At 40.9% G+C, this 12,966-nt stretch overlaps 1 protein-coding gene across 12 annotated transcripts in view; it reads right to left on the bottom strand.

The window, feature by feature from the left end:
* auts2a (activator of transcription and developmental regulator AUTS2 a) overlaps positions 1-12,966 on the bottom strand; it is a 418,449-nt gene that overhangs the window by 15,338 nt on the left and 390,145 nt on the right. The window contains exon 1 of one of the 12 annotated variants that reach the window (XM_037978940.1): positions 10,616-10,775. The exons of the other annotated variants lie outside the window; for them this stretch is intronic. Within the exon in view, the coding sequence (XP_037834868.1) occupies positions 10,616-10,646 (31 nt within the window). The 5' untranslated portion in view covers positions 10,647-10,775. Of the gene's footprint in view, positions 1-10,615; positions 10,776-12,966 lie in introns of those variants that run through there. 12 annotated transcript variants of the gene reach the window in all.

The following is a 12,966-nucleotide window of genomic DNA, read 5'->3' as shown; positions in this document are numbered from 1 at the left end:
AGCAGGGACCTCATCTGACAGAACAAAGTGCTCAGACATCAGCAGTCAGCTCCAGAGGAGAGAGGCTCATGGGGGCTGACAGCACATACATAAACTGTAATTAACGCTCCTAGGACCTCATGGGAGCTTGGCAAGGGCTCTTCCTCCCCCTTTGTGAAGCCAACTAAATCCTTTACCTGCCAAAAAGGTGTAGATGGGCCCCATGTCCCATGGGTGGAGACAGCAGCCTGCGCTGCAAAGCAGCCACCTGTCACTGGGGGCTTCCATCTCCCTGACAAACTACTCCCTTCAGACCAACTCCATGGGGAACAGGCTGAGAGCCAGCCGAGCTCCACGAGCTGAGGCGCATCTAGAGATTTTTCTTGGGGTGCAAAGGTGAGGCATGAGGTTACAGCAGGAGGCCGGAGTTTACTATCACAAGAAAGGTTTACTTTTAGACTTGATTTTATGCATTCAGGTTATTTGTCTGTGTTACAAAATTAGTTACAAAAAATACATAAAACAAGACTTAACTAAGTGTGGTCTGTCAGCAGCTTAATTTTTTGCCCCGAATTCAGTAAAGACTTACCATCAGCTGTTTTTCTGAAACATTTATATCGAAACAAACAGTACTGAATTTCATTTTAACAGCATTTCCCAAAATATTTGTGGTGCATATTAGATTAAACAGTCTCAACAAAAAATGTAGAGTGTATTATTAAGTGTACAAACTAAGCGTCAAACTCATTTTCACAAGGGGACAAAATTAACAAATTGATTGTGTTTAAGAGCCAACCTCAGTCAATATTTTATGAAAAAAACAATAAATAAATATGAAGTATTTTTCAGATGATAAAATTTGTCAGTTTGTCTGAGTCCTGAAAACTCCCAGGACTGACTAAAAATGTGCTTCAGAGGTAGAAGAGCACCAGTAGTTAGCTGACAGTTGGGAGGTCTCTGTCTCCGCCGCTGTGAAATTTTCTTATCCTGATGGTAGCTGAAATAATTTTGAAATTCCAGAGGCATGTGTGAGGACTCTAAAGTGGTGAGTTAGAATAGATATTGAAGTTCTGTCTGGACGTTATTAACTTTCATCAATATACAAATTATACAAAATTATACTAACTAGCCTACAAATAGGTTGGCAAGATATCGGTTTTACAGTGGCAGCTGATGCTTCACCCACTAGAATCACCACTGTCTATGAGAACATCAGTCATTGGCATTGCAATGATAAGTGAGGTTTTAGCAGATCCAGCTGTTTGGAATATTAAAGTTAGGAGTCAGAGCAGGTCATTTCTGGTGCAAGTTTACAATGATTAGAGACAAAAACAACTACTGCTGACTGAGTTGAAGAATTGAGAGGCCCAGCAGTCCCTCTGGACACAGAAGCCACAATCAGGTTGAACTATTTTTACTAAAGTTAGTTTGTGGCTTTTGGGGAATTAAAAAGAAAATTCAGGTGCATAACTTTAAATTTAACCAGCACCTATACAAAAACATTAGATTTTCTGTTCTCTGTGCAGTCTTTACATGAACACATCTACTTTACCCTCACATGCATCAACAGATAAGAAATCCCAGCAGACCTTATATCCGTCTTCCTTACCCATGTCAATCTTCTCGACTTACAAATGCTATTACCAGTCAAGAGAGACTGCTGCTGGCAAACAACACCACTGCAGCAGACGGGGAGAGAAGAAAATCCCAATTCTCTTGCTGCACCTCCAGATCCCTGAGGTCCACGGCTTGTTTTGAGAATGTGCTAACACGCTAAAAAGAAGGTGTCTATTCTGGTCATAATGAACACTCCAGGGCCATGCAGAGCGGGAAAGAAGAAACAAGGAGGATTTGCCAGCTTTCCTCCCGTGAGGGTTCATTTGTCAGTCTTCTTCATCCCTGAAAACAAATAAGTGCAATTCCCACTTGGGTTTGTGAAAATGTAAAGCCCTGCTGTTTCTCAGTATTTCAGTGGTATTACAGTTTGAAACCCGCACTAGCTGCTCGGCAGAGTGGAGAGCACGGAACGAGGCCTGTGGGTGTGTGTAGGACAGCCAAAGAGGCAAAAGCTGGATTTTAGTATTATAGCAGGTACAGGGGGCTTTGTGAGGGTCAGCTGGGTGTGTATGTGTGCGTGTGCATGAAAGTCTTTCATTAAGTGTAGATGTCAAGGGACCCAGCAGAGGACTTAGGGGCTAAGTCATACTCCAAGGGTTGACCATGTCCTACAGTTCAGTATATTAGCTGTAAACTCTACCTCCAGTGATTTCTATCTCCCTACATGGTTAAAGCTACAGCAGCTTGTAATCATTAGACAGGCGAGAACTCTGGACTAAAAGTAAAATGAAGATGGAAAAGACAATACAATGCAAATGGAAACAAACTCACAAACCAGTTTTTTTCCCTTTGGTTTTAAAAGACAAATTACTTAAATGTGTGAAAAGTTTAGTTCAAGTGTGAGATGCACAATGTTTTGCCTCACTTTTGCAGGGCACAACAGCTCATAAGCAATGTTGTTTGATTTACTATTAGCATCTCTTGATCTGTTTTAAAATCACACTGAGCCTTCAGAATTTATTAAGGGTGCCAGTGCATACACACTGAAGGATTTAATTTAGTTTATTTATATAGTGCCAATTCACAACAAAAGTCTCTTTAAGGCACTTTACAAAACAATAGGATTTTGGTGAAGCTAGTGAGAAAATTCAGCTCTGTTTGGAACTGTATCAGACAGACTTCACAGTAGAAACACCATTCAAAGTTTAAACAGGTCACTGAATGTTGGACTTCACATGACTGAACTTGTATTTAGAATTTTTTTGATTTTTACAAAATTAAATTTAAATATTTATTTTTAAGTTTTATGATTTGTGGTGACACATTGGTATTTCTGAATTATTTAAAAGTTTATAACAAACAACTTTTTTTCTCAAAAATGTTACACTTTCTGTACAGTTTAGACATCAAAACATCAGCATTTTGTCAGTTTTGAATATAACAAAACAAAGTCACAAATTACTATTGAGATTATAGAAGAAATTTGATGTCAGATGGAATTTCAACCAGTAGTTTCAATGGCACCCTTCAAAGTCTTTTGGGAAATTTTCTAGTAGATCTTAATTTTTGGCCTATACCAGTGCACTTCCATAATACTCATAATACTCAACGCGGTAATCATACTTCAGTTTTCTCTGTAATACAAGTTTGCAAACAATGTGAGAGCTAAAGCAGGAGTGGTAATATAATTGTGACTCAAAATGAGGTCAAAAGGGGAGTGGTGAAGCATGAGAAAATAAGCGTGTGCATTTATTGTTTTATGGTCCCTTATCAGCAAGGAGTTTGGATTGATGCAGCTATGTGGGAGACAAATGGCTCAAATGTTAAACCAATCTTTCCACTGAGAAGTGATCCAGTGTGACAGGAGCTTTGGAAACCTGAGATGCACAACATTAATTTAATGCAGTGTTGGGCCATAACTGCAGTCTATAAGAGGATTAATGTACCGTACCAGGTTTCAGTATCATCACTGGAAACAGCCAGGCTCATATAAATGATTAACACATGTGCCAACAACATCATCTTCGAAAAGAGCAACTGGCAGGCCAGCACCTGCCTTACTGCAAAACACATTACTGACCAACCTGAGCCAAAACTGCTTAGCTTATCCCTAGGAGTGTGTGTGTTTGTATGTGTGTGCATGTGTTTGTGAGACAGAGTCTGGTGACATCCTGACAAATTGATAGCTGTACAGACCTTTACAACATGCCAAGCCTCTGAGCTTTGCCATCACCCCTTCTGTCTCACCCATCTCAAAATATCCCATCAATACATTCTACACCCACACACTCGAATATATGTTGTCAACCAAGCAGAGGTCACATAACTCCAATCTAACAAAACCAACAACCTGATGCATACCGGAGAAGCCAGGAAACTGGCAACTGACCAGTGTGTGTGTGTGTGTGTGTGTGTTTATCAGTTGTGTACTGAGCAGAGTTGAACTGTAGTGAGGGCTGAGCATGCAAGGTTTTACCTGGAAGAGTCCTGCTCAGCATTATGGGCACCGGGTGATGCAGTTTGTCTAGTATTAGGTAGTTGTGCTGTTTTAAACTTGTCCAACAATGTATTGTAACGTGAAAGCAGTGGTGAATAATCAGGGCCTTCAAGGTATTTTGGCAGGTGAAGTGTCTTTCCCAAGGACACAATGGCTAAGATGGATGTAGCAGGGGTTCAAGCCGGCAACCCTCCGGTTGCAGTACGAACCCTTGATAGAAAACGAACCAATTTAATATTTTGTTTGCAGTATCTGAGTTGAATTTCTTCCAACCAGGGTATTCAGCACCTGTGTCAGAGTGCCCTGACCAATAAAACACAAGTCCTGACAGAACGATTTGATCAACCAATCCGATTTGGGGCTGTAGCTAGAGGGCATTTTCTTTGGACTCACTAGGAAGTGCAGCTGCTGACCTATCACCTTAAGCTATGCTAAAATAGGCAACAGCTTGATATACTGTCATGGAATTATTATCTGTGGCTTTTTCAAGATGACCACTCAATTAAAAGACAGACTTTGTTAAATAAGGCTGCCTAACACTCAAACGTTTGAAGCTCTTTCAATCCTTGATTCACCAGTTGTTTGGTTAGCAGCTGGGAAAGATGCTCTCACTTAGTAGAAAGGTTAAAAGAACAACCGTTTAATTAAAGCTGGACAGCACAGGAGGTCATCTAAGAAAGGTATCACCATGGAAACCTTTGAAGAAACAAGAATAAATACTTTTTAAAAAATCATCCAAAAGGACAAAGGAATGGAATTTGGTTTCAAATAAACATTAATAGTGTTTGAAATAATATATTCATTGGCCTGTTTTGCTGTCAAATCTTGACAACAACCGGTACAAGTCACTTCATTCCTTCAGCACTGTATTTTTGCTATTCTTGTCACTTTGGATCTAGACTCACCAATCTACCTTCCCGCCTACCATAGTTTCCTTTGTACCCACCTTAGCAGCAAAGGGGCATGGAGTGACAAAGGAAAGAAGTGAGCTGGAGTCCTTTACAGCAGTGCTGCAACCTATTACATTTAAAATGTTTAATTCTCACCTTATTCCAAAATTGTATTTGTTTATAAATGTCAACAGGCTGTGCTGTGCTGTCAGTTTACCACATACTGTATTTGCTTGTCAGAGCTGAAAAATCTACATCTGTATCTTGCTACCCATTTTCTCTATGGGTCTGTGTGTATGTGTGTGTGTGAGATTTGGTAGGGTAGAGTAGGTCAAGTTGTGATGGGTACACATCACCACTACATAATAGTACAAGTTTTAAGATCAAAGATAAAAAGCTAAGTGAAATGATTTTACATATGTGTTGTTAAAAAGACAACAATAATCAACAATAATCAGAACTCACACAGACAAACACATATACTCCTTACCAAGATAAAAATACAACCTCAGATGAATAACCCATGAAAAAGAACAAAGTGGCATTATTTATCCAACAAATCCAAGCCAAAATGCAGGTAAATAAACAGCTAATAAAACCATGTTTAGCAGCAATTAAGCAAAAAGAATCATATTTGAATGACCTTGCCAGTCTTCCTCGTTGTTGTGGAGGAATTATGTTTCACTTTTTTGCAAGCAAAATCATGCAGATTTATTTATTTTTTATTCATTTTTTTATTTTTAATTGTAAAAGAAAGTTGCAAATAATGCAAGAGTGAACTTGCTAGGACGACCCCTCCTGGGAATACTGACAACTGTCTTTATTGTTTTCCACCACCTGTGAAAAATATTTCTGTCTGCCAAAACCCTGAAATGACCTTTAACCTTTCCCAGATTGATGGGCAGCAACTGTAACTTCTGTGAGATCTTTGCTGTTGTCTTTCCTCCTTGGCCTTGTAATAACACAAAACTGAGTGTTTCAGACCAGCAAACAACCAGAAGTGGTAAAACCTGATGATCATTTCATCAGTACATTTAGCTGATACTGTCCATCCATCCATCCATCCATCCATCCATCCATCCATCCATCTGGGGTCGGGTTGTGGGGACAGCAGCCTAAGCAGAGAGGCCCAGACTTCCCTCTCCCCAGCCACTTGAGCCAGCTCCTCTAGGGGAATCCCAATGTTTTCCTAGGCCAGCCGAGAAATATTGCTCCTCCATCGTGTTCTGGGTCTTCCCCTGGTTAGCTGATACTAACCATTTTAATTTGTATCACTATCAATCAGGATGTATTTAGTTTTATCTCACACACACTACTTTAGCTCTTTTACACATGCATTTCATTGGCTAGTTTTTGTTTGTATGTGAAAACTTACAAGCTTGAAAACAAGATTAAAATCGTAAGATGTATAAACTAGATGGAAAAAAAATGTAATTCCTCCTTGGACCATCAATCCAATGTCTGTACAAAAAGTTTTGAAAACTTTTTAAGTCAAATTATCTAATATTGGCATGCAGTATTGTTTTAACCACACAGGCTGAAGATGTTACAAAATAATTTAGGTTTTTCCACAGTTGTTTCAGAATCTGTAACAACAGAGAAAATGTAGCCTCCAGTTTAACACTTCATCTTTCACCTGGAATTGTAAAACAAAAAAAGCCTTTAAAAGGAAAAGTGCTGACAACTCTAAAACCCAGAGCTGTCTGTCATGGCTGCCAAAGAGCATCAAAGACCTGCTCATTCACTGTCACCATAATTTTTTTTTCATCTGAGTCTGACTGACATACTCCATCTTACATCCTGTTCTGTGAACGCAAGCAGAATCAGGCTCAAACCTCTCAGACATCATATTGATCCTGCATTGGTTTATTTTGAATATAAGTGGTGAGACAGGATTTAAAGCAAGTGAACAACAGGCTCTTTCACAAAACAGTTCTGCGAAATGGCTGCAAAGACGAGTCTGTCTTCGTTCTGCCTCCGCCCACGTCCCGTACAGACGTGAGCTTTCAGAAATTTCAGAACCAAAAGAGGCGTGGAGCAGAACTCAGCTGCGTTAACATGGAGCACAATGCATTAAATGCGTGATGGATGTCTCTCTTGTATTGTTTTCAAAACAAAATGAAATAACTCAGTTTATCAATTCTCTTTGTGATTAACACATTTTTTTAAACTAAATGCAAAATTGCAGTGCATCATCATCAATCTTCCTTCAATAATCAAACTGTTTGTTGTTTGATCCTGCGACCAGGTGATCCCACAGACCATATGTTATCACTTCATCACAATACTGAGCCGCAAAGCCGGCTTACCTTTTCAGATGTCAACTGTTTCACCTCTGTTACTACCTCACTTCACGGCACAAAGATCAGGGGTAGGTTGGCTTCGACCCCCCTCGTTGCCTCAGTCCATTCAGAAATCACACTGAGGTACCCAGAAGGCACCTTAGTCCCGACTTGAGGTGTTTTGTGAAAAAGCCTAATGATGGACCGGTTATAAAGGGGTTTCACTGCCATTCGCCTTGTTTCTTCCAAACATCATCCTGCTAATTCTCAGAAAACTGAAAAATAAACAAAATGGAGACAGACGGCTGGCTCAAGTAGAATTAATTTAAGCACTCGGATCACTGAAAAGGAATTCACGACCCGCTTTGAAAATTCTATCTTGCATCGGTATGTCTCAGTAAACAGTAATTACAATCAGCCTTTCCCTCTGTGCCGGGGCTTTCAGAAACTGGAGGAATTTAAAATAGGCCCCGAAAGTTTTCATGGTCTCTGCTTTTGCAAAATGTTCTTAAAAACTTTTATTCTATTGGCCTCAGTATGGAATTTGTTTAGTTATTGCAGAAAAAATACTACAAAGCACCGCAGATCTTGCTCCTCTTCTTTCTACATATTTTGTTTGACAACAAAATTAGAGTTGTAATTGAGCAGCAAGTGCTGACAGTTGTCTGACCTCAGGAGAGGTTTACACAGCATATGTTCCCCAGGAACTCCTTGGTGAGGTACTGCACTCTGTTTATTGTTCTTAATGAAGCCTGCAGTTGCATTAATGGGAGGCATCTTTAACAGACCTCCCTCCCACACAGAACAGCATGCCACCGCTTTCTGTCTGAGCCTGCCAAGGAAGACAACATACAGCCCAGCCTCTTCTCCTTTTATCACCATATGTTTTCACAAATGTGTCTAGTTTATTAGGGACAGGCACACTGCTCTTGTGTTTAAGAAAGCCCTTGAATAGGTGCCACCCATGATAGGTCAGGAAAATGTGATTTTCCAGTCATGTGTGTTTCCTCGTGTCCTCTCTTGTGCTTAAAGCAGCAAAAAATCCTTGAGAATTGATAGTAAAAGGTTTGACTCTCAAATCATACATAATACAGTGAGGTAGCATGAAGCTGGGATGAAGACAATTCGATACTGAATGCTATATATTTACATACATTTGGAAAATGTAACCCTAACCGTAACCCTAACCCTAAACCACAAGTACAAGTACCACATCAGTAAATACTAAGGTCTCCAATACCCCCATTATGACAAACATTAACAAACAACAGTGCAATCTTTCCAGCTTCTATCCATATTCAACATAAACAAGCAAACTGGACATGACCCATAACCCTGCTTGAAGGGTGCAGTGTAAGATGGGAGGGTTCCATTCATTTGTTGCTGAGATCAGCACCTCATACACAACAGTCAAGGTTCTTTTTCTGTTCCTCAAGAACTGAGCAGAAAGCTTAAGACAACCTAAAGCTTACTTTTTGTTGTTTTACACCTTTTGTTGCTAGTAGGTCATACACAGACTTCATTGGTGCTGCATAAGTGCCTATTAGCAGGTCAGTTAAAAGTTGTTCACTCCAGGTTCCACAGAAGTTCTTGAAATATTCTCTACTGCAGTTGTGTTTCAAGTAGTTCCTTGTTGGAGCAAAGATCATAATTTCCCTGAGCCAACATTACATTACAGTTCAGCTTATGATGGTTAAATGGCTTGTTATCTAACTTGTAAATAGCTGATACAAAAATTACTTCTGAGTACCACTAGAGGGATTCTGAGTACCACAATTGGTACTTCACCCCAGTTTGAGAACCATGGCTGTAGATGAATGAGTTTACAGCTGTGGAAAGGATTCTAACATGTCAGTAAACTGGCTGCTTGACAGACGCCTCACATGGAGTTTTACACAGAAAATGGTTCTGTTTCATTTTGTCTGCTATTTCAAACAACCAGTTGGTTTAAAACAATAAGTTTGGCATTGTGATATCAGTTCACAGAGGAGTTCCAATCATGATGCAGTAAGCCCAGCAGGAGAAAAACTCCCCCTCTAAGCTCCCAGCTAGTCATCAGAGAATAGGCAGTCTACTGGCTCTACTGACTGTAACAGCATTACTTGCTCCAAATGCAACACCGCCACTTCCAGTGATCCTTTCCGTCATCTCCAGAATGTCAGAAAACCTCTCAATAAGGATTTCAGAGACCACACCATGCTCCCAGATGGGGTGGGGTGGGTGGGTGGGAGGTGTCAGGGTTCTGGGGCACATGCTCTAGCGTTGCGCCTCCCAGACTCTCTGTCATGTCAGCAACTCTCTAAAGCTGGAGCCAAAGCCAAAACGGGTGCTAAGTTACACAATCTGGACATCCTGCCATGTGGAGGGTCCTGGACTGGACCTGTTTTATTAGTGACTCCCTGGTTGGGGAAGGGGGGTGGAAAGCTAAACAGAAATAAAGTTGGCAGTTTGGGAGGGGGGAGGGGGTGTGGGTGAGCAGGGCAACTATTCTGGCAGTGAGAGTGCGACATGTGTAGTTTTTCAGTGAGAACACCACAGCATGCTGATATCACCTCACAGTAACACAAACTGCTGCTTTAACAAGCTGTGATTGAGCAAAAGGCCAGAAGCATGGTAGAGGCAGGGGGAAGGGAAGCTGTTAAACTTACTCTCTGAACATCTATATTTCATGCCTGTCTCATTTGGGTTATGAATTTTGTATAACAAGCTGGGAAGTTGAACTGAGTGCATATGCAAGTACAAACAGGGACTATAAATGCTGTGATGTTTTGGAGCACAAAGTGGGTGGTTAACTAAGACATGAACCCATGACTCAAGACAGATACAGGGTTTGATGCTGTTATCCACCGTGAAATGGGAGCAATTTCAAGTAATTGGGCTTTGTAAGCGCAGGTTTGCCTTCTGGCCTTTCGGGGGTTTCATGTTGTCCTCATGCACACATAGGTTTTCACCAGGTACTTCGGTACTCTGTGGGAGTATTTCCTTCCACAGACCAAAAACATGCATGCCAGGTTAAATGGTAACCAAGATTTCTCTAGGAGTGAGTGAGAGAGTGAATGGTTGTTTGTCTTGTTTGTTTCTATATGTCCCTGTGATGGACTTACAACCTGTCCAGGGTGTCCCCTGCCTCTCGCACAGTGACTGCTGGAGATAGGCACCAGCTTCCCCATGACCCAGAAAGTTAAAAGCTTGTAAAGAAAATGGATGGTTGGATTTTGTAAGCCACAGAATGTTCTGAACTTTCCTGACAAATGCAAAAGCCATAGAAAACCAGCTGACAGACCAAAAAGAACAGGCACTTACCCATGTTGACAGTATGACAGAGTGAAAAAGGCAAAGACAGGAAGAGAATGTACGAGTGACAGACAGGAGCAGAAAAGGAAAGAAACTTGCTTTGTCCTGCCTCCTACCTTCGCTAGTATCCATCTGTGCTCCATTCATACTCTGTCTGGTAGATAGAATGTTCTTTGTCTCCTCTCTCTCAGGTCATAAAGGAGACATTTACTAACTGAGAGCTGCAGCGAACATATTCTTCCACCCACAGTGGCTCTGATTACAGCTGTTCCTGTAACAGCTCTTAAATGCATCTGTGTCTCACTCTCACTGCTTCGCTTCTCACTGTACTAACATGCAAAACATTTTGCTGCCTCTGGCATTCTCCTTGGGCTTTAATGTTTGGTCACCTTCCCCTGAAGCCATGCCTCCCCACCATCACCATCTCAATGTTGCACAAGAGGATGTAGCTGTGGGATCAGTGGCGGCAGAGTGTCCCATTTCCAGCTCTCCTTTTGAGAACAAAACTTTATATATCCCTAAGGGTGTGAGATCAGGCTGGAGGGAACGTAACAGGAGAAGAGCTGGGTCAGGGACTCGATGACGGGCATGCTGGCACAGGTGACTAGCACAATGGTCGGGTGGAAAAGCTTGCCAGACTTGTCCAGCCAGGGGTCTGTGCAGGGTAACTCTCAGGGGTACACTTTGAGCAGGCGGCTGACAGATTCTCTGCAGGTTTGGCTGTCAAACCCTAGGCTCACCCAGGCTTTGAAATAACAGCAGCGTGTAATGCGTAAGATTCATCCAGTCTACAGCAATTGGTAAGCACACATACTGTCACATTGTTGTAAAGCTACACTGAAAGACAAGGCAGCTGTGGAGCAAACCAGACCATTTGACCCCACACATGTCACATGTACATAAGCCAGGGAATGGGTCATCTGACAGGGTCTCAAATCTTTGATGTGAGGAATACAAAGTGGTAGGTGATTGTTTTGGTGCAAATTTTTGTCCCTAAGGATACACTGGGAATAAAAGCTGCTGACAGATTTCACTTTATCAACCACACATAAAACTTCTGTTATCATATTTAAATGCAAATTTTGCAGCATTGGCTTCATATTCAGAATTTGTTGATTGAGAGAAAAACATTTTTTAACATACTGTTGTTTGTGAACTTGTAGTTTTTTCCCTAAATTAAAATTCAGTTTATTTGTATAGCGCCAATTTACAACAAAGGTAATCTTAGGGCACTGTGCAAAAACATTCACATATATAAAAAGCCAATTAGTAAAAAGTAAAAAACTAAAGAAGTTTCTAAAGAAGCCAGCAAAATACATTGAATCTTCACTTTATCAAAATCTCCCATCCTGAACAGCACATTGGTAACAGTAGAAAGGTTAAACTCCCTTTTAACAGGAAGAAACCTCCAGCAAAATCAGGGTCAGGATGGGCGGCCATCTGCCTAGACTAGTTGGGGTTTGACAAAGGCCCTGTTTACACAGTGCAGTTTTTAAGTAAAACCTGAACATTTCTGTTGCAATTTGGTCGTTCAAGTAAATGACAACAGTGAGCAGATTCTCTGACATCATATTTTTTGAATCGCGGGAGCATTATGTCCATGGCGCAGGGTGCTTGCACATGCTGTCATGGCTTGGATGTCAAAAATTTAAAGCAAGATTTGCCAAACTGGACTATATGAAAACAACCTAGTGAAGATATGATACTCATGACAGTAATGTTGCACTAACACGTGCCAGGGCGGGTGTATAGAGCATGGGGAGGGGTGCAGAAACCCCCAAAATAGCTTAAAAGCCTATTTGTCAAGCCCTAGGAGTGTAGCAGCATCATGATTGCCTTCACACTAAAGTATGTTTTCCAAACTTGCAACAACTCAGCCCTGTTATAATAGCTTGAGGGGTTGTTGTTCAGTGTTAAGAGAGCCTTACTGCCTTTAAATTTCAGTTTAACATCTATATTTCACCACTTGATCATGACAAACACCCCAAAAGATCCCAAAATATCAACTTATGGAAGGCAGCAAAAGTCTAAAATCACCAACTACTAACAATTGTGCTGTTTGTTACTCAACTCCTCATTCCTGAATGAATTTATATGCTGATAACTGCAGTTAAATAGCACTGACTCATATAAGAAAACTAGCATGTTTAGGAAAAAAATAAACACAAAGCTGAACATGAGTACACACCAAGACAAATTAGCCATACATAAAGTTATTGATGTTTATTTATCTAAAGATACAAGTTGAAGTAAGCTCCTAAATCATAAAACTTAGTATATGCCAAAGGGGAAATGATCTCAGAATGACTAAAACTATTAAGTGGCATCCCAGACTAAAATAATCTTCGGACGTGTGTCAGCTCAAGCCAGACGTTTCACAGCCCACTGAGGGGCTCTGCAACACGTGTTTCCTGTCAGTCATTCAAGCAGCTTGGTCAAACAACAATCGTCTGCAGAGCTACCAGAC

The sequence above is a fragment of the Kryptolebias marmoratus genome, linkage group LG13 (genome assembly GCF_001649575.2).
Source record: "Kryptolebias marmoratus isolate JLee-2015 linkage group LG13, ASM164957v2, whole genome shotgun sequence".
In the NCBI taxonomy this organism is placed as follows: domain Eukaryota; kingdom Metazoa; phylum Chordata; class Actinopteri; order Cyprinodontiformes; family Rivulidae; genus Kryptolebias; species Kryptolebias marmoratus.
The sequence above is the reverse complement of the archived record's forward strand: the minus strand, read 5'-3'. Positions and strand labels throughout refer to the sequence as shown.